The 14500-nt window shown below is 50.5% G+C and overlaps 1 protein-coding gene across 1 annotated transcript; it reads right to left on the bottom strand.

The window, feature by feature from the left end:
- Nucleotides 1-377: 377 nt before the first annotated feature.
- On the bottom strand, nucleotides 378-14448 carry CCT7 (chaperonin containing TCP1 subunit 7). The gene is made up of 12 exons (XM_074865404.1): nucleotides 14345-14448; nucleotides 13055-13208; nucleotides 11577-11683; nucleotides 11033-11158; nucleotides 10378-10430; nucleotides 9283-9454; nucleotides 7570-7734; nucleotides 6324-6512; nucleotides 5615-5712; nucleotides 4333-4465; nucleotides 1908-2114; nucleotides 378-1029 (listed from the first exon to the last, which is right to left on the bottom strand). Exons 1-12 carry the CDS (start codon nucleotides 14348-14350, stop codon nucleotides 805-807), a joined length of 1635 nt encoding a protein of 544 aa, XP_074721505.1. The 5' UTR covers nucleotides 14351-14448; the 3' UTR covers nucleotides 378-804.
- Between the last annotated feature and the right edge of the window lie 52 nt (nucleotides 14449-14500).

Raw genomic sequence — 14500 nt, 5'->3', positions numbered from 1 at the left:
CAGATTCCAGTCTCCCCAGGAGGAGCCCGGATTCACCCCTGAAGCACCACCAGTCCCACACATTCCCCCCTCCCAGAGCCCCTCACCAGGGCTGGAGAGGTTTGACACCTTTCACGGAGCAAAAGGCGTGATGGAAATGAAGCAAAAGCAAGTAGAAAGGTCACTGCACAGTATCAGAGAGCTCCAGGAGAGAGAAAACACACTGAGATCTGCCTTGGAAGCAAAACTGTGGTGTACTAGGAGTCCTGCTCCCCAGCACAGCGCCTGCTTTGAAACGGGGCAAAAACCAGGCAGAAAGGTTAAAATCTTTTAACTTTAACCATAAGCTACCACCCTGCGGAATGAAGCAAGCAGCAGAGAATGGAGGAACGCCCCAGTTTGCCACTGAAACAAAGTCATCTTTTTATTGTGTTTGAGCCTGGGGTCAAAACCCCCAGTGGGGAAAAAAAAAAAAAAAAAATAAAAAAAGACAAGTATAAATAGGAATAAACCCTCACGCTCGCTGCACTACCAGCATTGAAGAGGGCTCCGCTCTCTGCGGTTCCCGATGGAAGGACGAGGCGAGCCTAAGGGGATCAGTGCTGTGTAGGAAATGTTGGGGCAGGGCATCTCTCAGGAGGTTGCCGCTGCCGAGGCCAAGATTTGACTCTAATTAAACAAGGCCAGTGGTTGCCTGCAAGCCCTCAAAATGACCATCTGGTAAACGACCCGTTAATTAAGCTAGAAATCGATTCTTTCTCACTTTGCACATGGGAGGAGAGTGCCAGTCCCCATCGTGGCGCTGAGCAAGGAGGGGGAGGGGTCTCAGTGGTTATGGGGTCTACCTCGGCCCCGGCCCCGGCCTCCGGGCGCAGTGTCCACGGTGGAACGAGGGTTCTTGATGGTTTCGTCCACGGAGACGATGAGGCAGGCGGCCTCGGAGGCCGCTGTCAGCGCGTTGATGCGCACGATGGCCGGCTCCCACACGCAGGCCTCGAAGTTGTCAGCGATGTCCTCGTTGTTGACATCCACGCCGTACCACATCCCTCCCTGGGGGGGAGAGAAGAGTGAAGAGGGTCTCGTTATTGGGCTGGTTGAGACTTCGGGGCCCTGGGAAACAAAGTGCACTGGGAAACAAAGACATGAAGACGTTAAGGGAGAGGCAGAGACTGGACCTTGCTGTATGAAGGAAGAGTATTTGAGGGAAACACAAAAAAAAGAAAGAAAACACACCCAAAAAGCCTTTGTTGGCAGCAAACCATGCCAGCAAAGCCTCACAAAACAGGCATGCTCCATTTCAGAGAGCAGCTGTAGAAGCCTTATAGGTCTGATGTCCACCGCTGTCTCACAGCCCCGGTTTTTGCAGCCCAAGATACAGCTGCTCATTTTGGGGCGTTTCCCCTCATTTCACAATCATCAGCAGGGTGAAATGTGGTGGGGGCGACCCCACAAAGCGGCAGCTGCTTCTGAGAGGAGCTAAGGGGCAGCCTCTAACTGCCTGAATTCGGGTGGTGTGTGTGTACAAGGTCTGAAAGGATCACGAACAATCGGGATCTTCAGTCCGCAGCTCCCCCGGAAAACACACGGCTCGGCCAACTTCTATACTCTGATTACTTTAATGTTTAATATAGAAGCCTCCCTCCTGACAAATGATGCATTTTTAAAAAGCAAATCAAAACTCCCCGCTCTAGAAGTCACCCGACAGCTGTGATCAAAGGGAAAACAGATCATTTCCTTTTATAGAAACCTGCACCAAGCCTACACTTGATCTGAAAAGAAAACACTGCATTTAATCAAAGAGGACACGAGCCTAACATGGGCTTAGCTGAATTACACCGGATCTGGCAGGCTCAAAAAAAAGGAAAAAAGAAAGAAAAATCATCACATGCCCAGCTGGTTCTCCCTAAGAGCCCTCAGTGGGCACCCACCTGCGCGTGCTTGGCTCGGAGCTTGTTCAGTATGTTGGTGGCATCAAAGCCAGCGTTGTCGCAGAGCTGGCGGGGAATGATCTCAAGGGCTTTAGCGTAAGCACCTATCAGCAGCTGCTGCTTGCCTGGAATGGTCCTGGAATAGTCCCGGAGGTATTTGGAAAGTTCCATCTCTATCGCACCACCACCAGCAACAACTGAGTCGTTCTGAAAGAAAAAGGGGAAAACGCTCACTCTCGTTCCAGGGAGGGTGAGAGCGGGAAATCCTCCCTTCCTGCAAGGGCTGCACGGCAGGGTGGTGCAGCACACCAGGCTCAGGGGAAGTCTAGAGCCCAGGCTGCTGGCAGCACCCGCCAGCTTTGCTGGGAGCTTCAGAAACAGGCCACGAGCCTCCAGCAGCAGCTCCCAGCAGCAATTCCCAGCTGTGTACAAGGTAAAGGGGTGGTTTGGGGACACTGTACCGGGCAGGGGGGGATGGCACAGCACAGCCCCCTGTGCTGGGCAAGTTTCCCTCACTTCTGTAAAGCATTCAAATTAAACAATATTTGCAGCAGCACTTCGCAGCCAAGATCTGCTATTTTTTTCCCCCCCTATTTGTTTCAGTAGGGAGATCAGGATGTTCTTCCTAAAGCAAAAGTTCTGAAAATCCTGACATGCTTCTTCCCATCCCCTCAGGGCACTCAGCCTCAAAGCTGTTTTTAAACCAGAAAACACCACGTTAACACGTTATTATGCATAACCCAGAAATGCCAGCAGTTACGCAGCATCTATCACACGGGACCAGCAACGCCACAAGCAGAGCCCACACCTGCACGTGCCTTGGATTTTGTTCGACGCTCCCAGCCTGCCTGCACGGCCAGGGGACAGTTACCCCTCGGACTGGGCACCAAGTGAGGGAACAAGTGGCTTTAACAGGCATCAATCCTGCTACTCAAATCTACTGAAGAGTTACTCGACTGTATGGGGTTTGTGGGGCAAGGTTTTGGTGGCTGGGGGGTACAGGGGTAGCTGCTGTGAGAAGCTGCTGAAGCTTCCCCCATGTCCGACAGAGCCAACGCCAGACGGCTCCAAGATGGACCCACCACTGGCCAAGGCCGAGCCCATCAGCAATGGTGGTAGCGCCTCTGGGAGAACTTATTTAAGAAAGATAAAGAGAAAACTGGAACAGTAGCCAGAGAGAGGAGTGAGAATATGTGAGAGCAACAGCTCTGCAGCCACCCAGGTCAGTGCAGGAGGAGGGGAGGAGGTTCTCCAGGCACCCCCGCAGCCTGTGGTGCAGCCCATGGTGAGGCAGCTGTGCCCTGCACCCACGGAGGCCCACGGGGGAGCAGAGACCCACCTGCAGCCCGGGGAGGGCCCCACACCAGAGCAGGGGGATGTGCCTGAAGGAGGCTGTGACCCCGTGGGAAGCCCACGCTGGAGCAGGCTCCTGGCAGGACCTGTGGCCCCGTGGAGAGAGGAGCCCACGCTGAAGCAGATTTGTTGGCAGCACTTGTGACCCCAGGGGGGACCCACACTGGAGCAGTCTGTGCCTGAAGGGCTGCACCCCGTGGGAGGGACCCATGCTGGAGCAGTTCTGGAAGAGCTGCAGCCCGTGGGAAGGAGCCACGGTTGGAGAAGTTCATGGAGGACTGTCTGCTGTGGGAGGGACCCCACGCTGGAGCAGGGGAGGAGTGTGAGGAGTCCTCCCCCTGAGGAGGAAGGAGCGGCAGAGACAAGGGATGATGAACTGACCTCAACCCCCATCCCCTGCCCCCCTGCACTGCTCAGGGGGAGAAAGTGATGAAAATCAGGAGTAAAGTTAAACCCAGGAAGAAGGGAGGGGTGGGAGGAAGGTGTTTTAAGATTTGGTTTTATTTCTCATTATCCTACTCTGATTTGATTGGTAATAAACTAAACGAATTTCCCCAAGTCAAGTGTTTTGCCCATGACAGTAACTGGTGAGTGATCTCTCCCTGTCCTTATCTTGACCCACAAGATTTTCATTGTATTTTCTGTCCAGCTGAGGAGGGGAGTGACAGAGCAGCTTTGGTGGGCACCTGACATCTATCCAGAGTCAACTCACCATCCCGACACACCCAGAAGATCGTATTTCCTTTAGGATGGAGGTGTTTACAGAACACACCACAACCCCACGAGCACAGGTTACAGCTGTACTGAAGAGAAGGCAAAAACCAGGCATGCCTGAAAAGCAGTTGGCCAAGACAACACTCCTCCAGCCAAGGAACAGCACTTGAGTTCAATCAATCAGATGCTGCCTGTCTGCATGCTCCACTCCACCAGCTGAGAGCTCCCCAGTCTCTCCCGAGAGACCTCGGCCAAATGCTGGTGTGTGAAAAGGTTTCTAGGAAAAGTTACAGCTGTGCCAGGTCCGCCCAACAAGCCCAATGCCAAATAGCAGGGAGGGATGTCCCCTGGTCCTTACCTTGATTGCCCTCCTGACTATCATGATGGCATCGTGCAGGGAGCGTTCCGTCTCTTCCATGAACTGCTCCGCACCCCCTCGCAGGATTATCGTGCAAGTTTTTGCCTTCGGGCAGCCTGTGAAGAAGTTATACCTGCCAACGGCACAACGCGAGAAGGGTTATGGCATCCCGTGCTGCTGCCGAACAGGCTTCACACCGATATGACAGGCTGGGAACAGAGAAGTTCTCCACAAGCCAGATGCGTGGCGGAAGCCGTTTCATCCTACGCAGTGCCCCTATATCAGATCTTGAGCTAAGAAGGAGCAGAGCCAGGCAATACACAGGTGAAATTCAAGCTGACCCAGGAAAATCCACTCTTTTCCTGTTGCTAGGGCTTTGCGCTCAACCGCTGCTCTCATTTCCACTTGGCAGAAGCAGAGCAGGTGTTCGCAGACAGCCCCAAAGAGGATTTCTCCTCCAGCGATGGGAAGAACGCGGTTATACAGCACCCAGCTTCGTCTGCACTGAGTCCAGTGGCACCGTGGGCTATCAGACAAGTGCCACAATCAACCTCAAAAGGCCTTGCTTTTAAGTTAGGAATGAAAGAATACCACTGCGCTTTCTACAAGGCATTGAGGAATAAATATGTATTTTTTAAAGAATGTAAGAGGTGCTGGAGCAAGTGCAGAGGAGGGCAACAAAGCTGGTGAAAGATCTGGAGAATAAATCCTGTAAGAAGCAATGGAAGGAGCTGGGACTGTTTAGTGTGAGGAGGAGAAGGCTGAGGGGAGACCTCATCACTCTCTACAGCTCCCTGAAAGGACGTGGTAGAGAGGTTGGTGCTGGTCTCTTCTCACAGGTGATTAGTGACAGAACAAGAGGGAACGGCTTTAAACTGCAGCAGGGGAGGTTCAGACTGGACATGAGGAAAAAATGTTTCCCAGCAAGAGTGGTCAGAGAGTGGAATAGGCTGCCCAGGGAGGGGCGGAGTCCCCATCCCTGGGTGTGTTTAAGGGCCGTTTGGATGAGCTGTGGGGGGATGTGGGGTAGGGGAGAACTTTGTAGAGTCGGGCTGAGGGTTGGACTCGATGATCCCAAGGGTCTTTTCCAACCTGAATGATTCTGTGATTTAGATGAAAGTTTACTCCTGCCTCAGCCTCATAAAAAGCAGCAATAACACCATCTTGTTTTCCCACCATCACCTTGAGAGATGCTCAAACCTGCCAACACTTAAACCCTGACTTTTCAAACTAATATCAGAGCACTTACACAGAACTACAAGTTCACAGCTGGTGTATTTACCTCTCTCCTCCAATCTGAGTCTCCTCAAAGAGCTCGCATCGGCCCAGGACATCATCTGACAGGGCATTGACACTAGTCTGGATGGAACCGCCGCAGGCCTGCACGGAAAGGAGATAAAGCAGCTTTACAAACACTGACAAACATGACAAATTTGCCCAGCACATTCCCTCTCTTCAGACAGCCCAGCCTTTTAGCTGATGCAAAACCATCCTGCAGGCCAGATTCAGGAGAAAACCCTTCTACTTCCCCTCCCATCTCATGCGTCTAGGCAGGCTACCAACGTCAGAAATAATCCTCGACAGCAAAATAAGATTATGGTGCTTCTAAGTGCTGACTCCCAGGCTCTAGAGTCCAGCAGCTACACAAAGAAAGCTTAGGAGAAAAAAAGAAAAAGACCTACGACAGAGTCAACAAGAGCCAGGGAAAACAAACCTCTACCGATGTAATGTACAGACCCTAATATATCACAACATCAGAGAAACAAAAAAAGCAGTGCAGGGGCAAGTTGTGATTGTTCATTCCATCAGGAACAGCCTTGCCAGTATATAGCAACTTTACCTAATAACCACACTGGCAAAAATTATGCTATTTTAAATATTCGTAAGGAACGGTGTGTTCAGTCACCGATTGCTGCCCTGTTTTGGGAATGACCAGCCTGGCATTGTTAAAACTAAATCAAAAGTCTTTATTCTGAAACAAGGTAGCTCACCATCATAGTTCGCTTGAGATCTTCTTCCGGGACACGGCCGGCACAAAACATGTCTCTATCTGCAAAGTACTGAGTAGCCACATCACCGATAGGAAGTTTGGAGAGGACAACTTTGGCTCCCGACTTGTGGATTTTGTCGAGTTTGTCATACAAGATGTTCCACTCAGCGTCCACGATAGCCTGGTAATCCTAGGAGGGAGGAGAGAGAAAGGGACAAGTGCTCAGGTTCAAGGGATGGCAAACGCCAGCCTGCGGCACCTGCAAAGGGAGAAAAAATAAAATAAAGGCAGCAGCTCTTCTAAAACAAAGGCAGCAGCGATGCTGCTCCATGCGGTCCCGGCAGACAGCTGCTTTCTAGGACTCACAGGTGATTTTAGGTCACTTCTATTTTATGCCAAAGAGCTGTGTCTGTTAAAATGCTTCCAGCAGCAAAACCAAGTCGATGAAGGGGCTGGATGAAGCGAGAGAGGCAGCGAACAGCAGAGCACAGGGAGGAAGAAGGGATTACACTGGTGGCTGAGAGGTGTTTACAGAACTGTGCGTGGACATTGGGGTGGAGAGACTTCCAGTATCTATCCCAGAGGAAAACCACAGCTCCTGAGAAACCTCACGCTTTACAAGCCTGTCTGCTCTAACTGTCACGGAAATACAGCCGCAGCAGCTGGGAAAGCTTACAAAAACACACAGCAACACCACACACGGCAGCCAACACGGCAGAAAGGACCATCCTGTTCACCACGGCAGAGAGGAAACAATTTATGATCACAGTGGGGCCAAGACTCCAACAGCAAAGCTCCCGGAGATCTTTCCATACCACAGACATGCAGCAACCAAATGTATTAAACACTTTCCAAGGTGTCAGAGAACAACCACGTTTCATAAAGGTATTTTAACAAGATGGGAAGAGAATCACTGTCCAAACGGCTACCTTGTTTGCTTAAACATGCAGAGGCTCTTTCAGCACGTAAAGCACTGCTGAATAAGCTTTCCCTGCAAGGCCACTTGGCAGGCATGAAGAAGTCACCACACAGCTGACGATTTGTCACAACTGAGGCATGATGACCGAGCAGAAACATGTCCTAACCCTGCTGTAGTTCAAAGTCTGCCATACTCTTCTCCCAAAATGAGGCAGCATCACCCGCCAGCTATTTTCAGAGGGGGAGGGAATGTGCAGAAGGCAATCCCATTTTATCCCACATCCTGCGGGTGTGAGGAAGTGGGACAGGGTCCCCTTTTTGACTCTTACCTCCACTGTGTTCACTCTGACTTCAGCATTGTCCTTCTCGGCTTTGAGCTCCAGCTCCACATTCAACAGGGCGATCTTAGGAGACTGATACTTCTTGGGCTGCATTTCAAACCCAGCGTAAGAGAACGTCTTCTTAAAGGCAACTCCGGCCACCAGCTGAGAGTCCTTGAAGAGAGGGATTTGTGTTAGGCTCAGCCTCTCAAGGTTTTCTCAACAGGGTTAATAACTCCCACAGGAGACACTCTGCTTTCAGAGCCCTCATTTACAAAGCGCTCACCAACAGCTGTCTCCTTTGATTAACCCACTTTTAAAGGAAATAAGCAGCAAATATTTTCTTCTCTGTTCACAAAACCAGCTTCTACTGCTTCCTTTTGCCCCTCAAGACACCACAGCGAGATGCTATACATGACCTGAAGATCAAGGGATGAAGCAATCTGGTCTCTCTCTGATGTCTTTCCCATTTCCACCCTTTGAAGATGGACACTTCTCACCACCAGCCCTGCACTTGGGGTTTTTTTTTGCCCTGGTTTGGTTTTCCCAGCTCCATCACCACCTCCGGGGTTGTTTTACAGCAGGACTGCCCTGCCCAACACTGCCCCCCTTAAATGAATTTCTTCACTGCATGGCTGGGAGAGAAATCAGCATCTACATCTCCTACTCCAGGAGTATCTGGCCACGCACTGCAGACTTGGCTCTGATCCCTGTCTCTCCTAACCTAGGACAAGCACAGACTTCCTCTGCTCTAGCTGACAGGCTGAGATGACCCAGGATCTCTCACAAGCCAACCCTGAAAAGCAGTGTGCTAAATTATTTGCACCATCCTCATACAGCTCTCCAAGGAGTCTGACAGCAGAATACAAGGACAAAATAATACGGAGCAGGGAGAGCCACTTTTATGCAGCACAGGAGACACCCCCCTCCCCAGGGGACCAATTTCTACAAGACTCAGAACACCAGCAGGCCCAGACACCACAAAAACAGATGCTGAAATGTTCCTAATTCACTGAATTAGTTGTCTGGGCAAGATAATGGCCTAATTATAATGTCTCTTCTCAATGAAAATGCTCACGCAGAGTGTTTACAGACAGTAACAGCCACAGAATAACAATTCAGAGAGATTGTGGCGGGCTTTACTTTTCAGCAGCAGGGTCCCAAGCGACGGGCCAAACCTCCATGGGGTACAGGCAGGAGAGAGTACAGACACACCAGCTGTCCCACAGCCCAAGGACAACTCCTTGCCACGGACCCGCGTGCAGTCCCACACACGACAGGTATAAACCACCCAGCTCACCGCTAGATCAGCGCCCTCACAACATTTTCTTTGCATTTTTCCTAAGCCGGTACTCATGCACACAATCAGGACTGTATGGCTTTTGGTTCCAGAAGTAAGAAAAGACTTCCCACAAATAAAACAAAAAACAAAAAACCTTCATTATTTGCAGAGATGAAAATGGAATTTCTGTCAGTAACAACATTCGCTGCAGAGGGCAGCAAGAGTGTATTTGCTCAAAAAAAACCCAGATTCTCTACCTACAGAGAAGAAATTCAGCCCTACTCACTACGCTTTTTCCTCACATCAACAGCTTTGTTTCGCTTTGGTAACTCTTTAACAGACACTATCAAGCCAGGCTGCATTTCTGCTGAAGTCAACCCATCGAAGGAGCTGTGATCAGTGTCTCCTACCCTTTCAGGACAGGCTCCGACAGAACTTACTTCCAAAGCACCTCCCTGCACCTTCTTGATTCCAATCATTTTGAGCTGTAACAAGTCATCCAACATCATGACGGCATCTACAACCATCTTGGAGAAAAACTCCTTGCTCTGGGAGATCAGCTTGGAGCTTAGGGCTGTGGCTGCACACTTCTCCAGCAGGCTTCTCTGCTCACTGCCAGGAAAAGAAAAAAACAAGGTTTTGTTCACTCACTGATTCTTTTCACAAGCTCAGAAAACACCATGGACAGCATGATTAATCCACTTGCATAGAATTAAAGATCAGCTCCCTTCCACCGACAGGGAAAGCAAGGCAGACATGGCAAAGCCCAGACTGTCAGAAGTACAATTCTCCCTTTTAAAGCCTGAGCATCAAACTAGCACTGACCAGGTGGGTTGGCTGTTAAGACACCACAGGCCTGAGCAGAACAGCAGGGCTCAGCATCCTCTCCTTCATCCAAAGGCACTAAGAAGTTTCTGAAACAGTAGCACATTCTCCAAAATATTAACTCAGGTAACTATGTTGCCCTAACAGAGTGGATGATACAAGGGACACCAGGGAAATAGGGATCCAACTCCCAAGTTACTGCTGACCATGAGAACTACTGAATTTTGCATCACAGGACAGCAGAAAGGATACAACTCATTTTGGTTTGAGAAATAAAAGGGAGAAAATTAACTCTAGTATTCTCACCTCAGTCGAAAGGATCATTTCCTTACTGTTATTAGCTATCTAACTTCATGTATTCATCAGGTAAAAAGTGGTCTGATTTTAAGAGAAATTTAACGCTGCCACTGATTGCAGCAGAAGCTGCAAGTCTCCACCACCGCTGGATAACAGAAATCAGGCCGCTTATTTTAGTACCAAGCTTCCTCCACATGCACTGGAAGACACTGGCTGACATACTCTGCTGCAGCCCAAGTGAGAGTGTGGAATCTCCCCCAGAGCAGCAGGAAATTCCCCAGAAACTCAGGAATAACCCCAGTGTGGGGCCACAGGTGTTCAGTTCAACCTCAAGACATCAGCCAGAGACACAGCAGAAGTCAGAAATGCCCTCACACCAGCTACACGATCAGGTCATCTGGAAGGAAACTTACTCTTTATCTTCCTTCTTCACTGCAACAGCAATGTCTCTGATCTTGTTTACAGCCTGTCAAAACACAAGCCAACAGCTGGATTAATGATTCACACTTGTAAGCTGATCACATCTCCAACTTCTTTGTATTTTATGTTATCTTTTATTCCCTACTTCAACATCGCTGAAGTTTCAAGCATTTAAGCTATCCCACCCCTTCCAGCACAGTAATTCCAGGAAACACACCAACATAAGTTTAAGACAATCGGGAAGAGGCTCTGCTTTCAGCAGAGAGCTGGGGAACCAAAGGGCTACCAAGGGAGTTAACCTCCAAAAAGATTTAGCTTAATGGCACTGATGGGCTTCACGAGACATAAAGTTTACTAAGGAGCAGTAGAGATCAGGAGGATGGGAAATGAATTTTCCCATTTATTCACTCTTCCTTGGAGAAAAACAAAGCAATAGCACTCCAGAGGTACTAACTGGTAATAACAGCTCGCTGGCAGCTGATGTTTGCAGTAAGACATCATGAGATCGCTACTGTCACTGCCCCCGCCCATTCATTACTGAATTTTGCCTAAAAGCGTGTTATTTTTCCTCTTTGGCACAGAACTCCTCTCCCCAGACGCTGTGGTGGAGCCCAGTACACCCCTCAGCTCTGAGCAGCGCTGCCTTACCAGCTGCGTCGCTGTGCGGAAGGCACGGATGATGATTTGAGGATGGAGGCCTTCCTCCACGTAGGGCTTCACTTGTTTCAGGAACTCAGCAGCAAGCAGAGTTACAGACGTGGTACCATCACCAACCTGCACAGAGGAGAAACACGGTGTCATCCCCATACTGCAGTCACTGCGATAACTCCCTTAAAACCATGCAAAGGCTTCCAGAAGAAGTCAAATTTCATAAGTTTTCTCTGCTCACAGGCTTTCAGTTGGATTCCTTCATGATTGAGAAGAGCTGGGTTCAGACTACATCCCATTTGAGGGTGAAGTCTCATCTCCCAGTCACCCACATTCATAAAATGTGAACCTTATATCTTTCAAGTTTCCAAACCACCCATCAGATGTGGCTGAAAACAGCGTAAAAGATTTGAAAGTTATCACAGAAGAGAAAGAATCAATAAAGAAACCGGAATAAACGCCAGCATTCCATGAGCAATTCCCAGCAATTAACACAAAGCGCACAGCGTGTTACGCTGCAGGTGCGGCCAGGCTACCCCCCTACCTCTGCATCTTGAGATTTGGCGATGTCCACCAACGTCTTCGCAGCCGGATGGACAACATCGAGGAGCTTCAGGATAGTGGCACCATCATTGGAGATAGTGGCTTTGCCTAGGAGTGATGTAGAAAAGGAAATGGAGCTCGACTGCTGCGAGTAAAGCCCCTGTCAAAGGGCACCCACCGCGCAAGGGAGCTTTTCAGACCTCAGAAAGACATAAATTCAACAATAATTTCAGAGCAGCCAGCCTCACTGTGCTTCACCATGTTGCCTTTCAGGCCAAATGTGGCCCCAACCTGTTATTACACCACAGCGTTCCCCACTCAAGCCCAGCATCACTGTGAATTTTGTCATATCTAAACAACGACAGGCTCTTGTTCCAAATTTCCACTTAAAAGTCATTTTTCTTCAGCAAAGTGATTGGTTTTTTTCCTCCTGTGTGATTTGAAATGTGATCACCACCATATTTTAATCCACTCCTACAGCCAGATACCCAGCTATAAATGGGCAAAAGGGGTCACCCCCACGGAGAGGGGGAGCCCAGAACAGCTGTTTCACAGCAGGTGTCTCAGCAGGTACCTCCATTCCATATTAACAGTAGCTTTTTAGTCCATTTTTGGAGCAGATTAAGTGAAGCTCCTTTGATTGCAGAACAACTCTCCATGTCAATTAACAGAGGCTTTAAATTCATTTCCCCCTTAGTTCTCAATAGCCTCCCCAGACAGATAAAAACAGATGTTCTAATCTGACACTCACACAAAGTGAGACTAGAAATCAATCATATTAGTTATTAGGTAAATTTAAATGCAATTATCCTTTTTAATAGAGTTATTACAGTTCCTATTTGTATTTAAATACAATTCTAAGACCTTCCACCCCACCATTCAGTAACAGCAATAAAAAGCCACAAACAATACATTAGTTTGGTGACTTCATACAAGTCTTTTCCGAGGTAGGCGAGTCTCATCCCTAAATCCCATTTTAAAAAAAATCAACCCAATAACAGCCTCACGCTCAGCCACAAGTGCTGAGTAACTCCACACGTATTATGAGCCTCATTTAAAAAATAAACAGAGATGATGAGGGATGCCTGAAGGTCAGGTTCAATACACTGTTTTTCCTTTCTGGCATGGACTTTCTCATCTCTAGTCCCACTAACCCTGGATCTACCTAATCTCACAACCGAGACACAGCTGCCTTAACTCAGGCTAGTAAGCAGCAAATGGGTAGTTTCTCAGGTAGGTCTGACAATTTTCTTCTGTTCAGCCACGGAGGCCAGAGTCAAGGTATTAAACCAAACACTGAGACAGAAACCGAACCTCTACTGTGAGAGTTTAGCACAGGGTGAGGAAGTTGAAGTCTGCTTAGATGCAAATGCTGGTTTTAATGGATACAAAGATACACCGCCAGCATGCAAAGCACTCAGGGGTTCTTCCCAAGTCACTTTTCCACACAACTGCGAGAGGCCACAGCCCAGCGCTTACCCCGGTCATCCACAATGAGCTTGTCCATGCCCCGAGGTCCCAGGGTAGTGCGCACAGCCTCGGCAATAACCTGGCAGGCATTGATGTTGCTGACGAGCTGGGGGATGCCCTGCGAGGTGTCCGTCCCCTCCTTCAGCAGGATAACGGGTGTTGGCTGAAGAGAGAACCCACAGCAGAGCCGTTACTCCCACCCCTACAGCCTGCGAGCTAACTCCTCACACAGCCCAGCAAGCTACCATCATGCAAAAAGGCCCAGACCAAAACCTGCAGCCCCCTCAAAACTCCTCTGCCTTCACACAAACCAACTACTTTCCATCTCCCACAGTGTAACTGGAATTCACCCAGCTGTCTCCAGTATACGCTCTAGGACTGTACTGGTGGCAACTGCCGAAAGATGCTTTCGCAGAGAGGATGGGGTAGACGAGCACAATTTAAGTGATTACACCTCCCCGACAATAAACTCTTCTGGAGACAGAGTAGAGGGTATCCGAGGCCACAGCAGACAAGGGCTTCTCACCGCTCTGAGAGGGCACCAGCCCTTCCGAAAAAGCAAACCAAACATGCCTTACAGGCAAAGCTCAGACACAGCCAAAGTCTGTGAGACACCCGCTTATAAACAGCCACCTGCGGGCAGAGAGTAAAATTATACTACGACTGTTGCGCTGAAGAGTGACAAAGCTGGGGCTGAGGGTCTGTGCGAGCAGAAGAGGGCTGTGAGGATCACAGTCAAGCCTCCCTAAAACCAGGGAAGATTTAGGGGAAGAAAACGTGCCCAGTTCTTCCACACCCACCAGGGATCTCGACGGAAGAGAAACCCTTGCACCCCCGAGAAAATCAGGGGAGAGGCAGACACGCCGCCGCTGTGCCGCAGCCTGCCTGCTCCTGAGCAACGGGGCTGCGAGCTGGGGACCGCCGGGGCCGAGGGGGCCGCGCAGCCGAGGTGGGGGGGGGGGGGGAGTAGCTGGGCCGTGCGGCTGAGGGGACGCTGCCACGGGGCCGGAGGACGCGGGTCGGGGCTCTGGGAGCGTCACGAAGCGGGCAGCACGGCTCCAACTCGCAGAACTCACCGCGCCCGCCGCGGGAACGGCGAGGCCCGACTCGCCCCCCTCACGCCGCGGGTGGCGGCAAGGCCTCTGCGGCAGGGCGGCCTCCGCCATCCACCCCCCCCGCCCCCGACAGATGCGCCGGCCTCGCCACAACCCCACCCAACGCGGCCCCTGGCGGGCGGCGGAGGCCGTCCCCGGGCAGCGGGTCGCGGCGGCGGCGAGGATGGCGGCGGATGACACTCACCATCATCTCGGCGGCTTCCTCGCTGCGGCTGCCCCCCGCCTCAAACAGGCCCCACCCCACAATGCACCGCGCCCGCCGAGAAGCTTCCCCGGGGCGGGAAGGGAAGCGCGCGTTGCTAGGGCGACCGCTTCCGGCCGCGCTCTATGGTACGGGGAG

This window comes from Strix uralensis, chromosome 4, assembly GCF_047716275.1.
Source record: "Strix uralensis isolate ZFMK-TIS-50842 chromosome 4, bStrUra1, whole genome shotgun sequence".
In the NCBI taxonomy this organism is placed as follows: domain Eukaryota; kingdom Metazoa; phylum Chordata; class Aves; order Strigiformes; family Strigidae; genus Strix; species Strix uralensis.
Note: the sequence above shows the minus strand (reverse complement) of the source record. Positions and strands in the feature narration are given on the sequence as shown.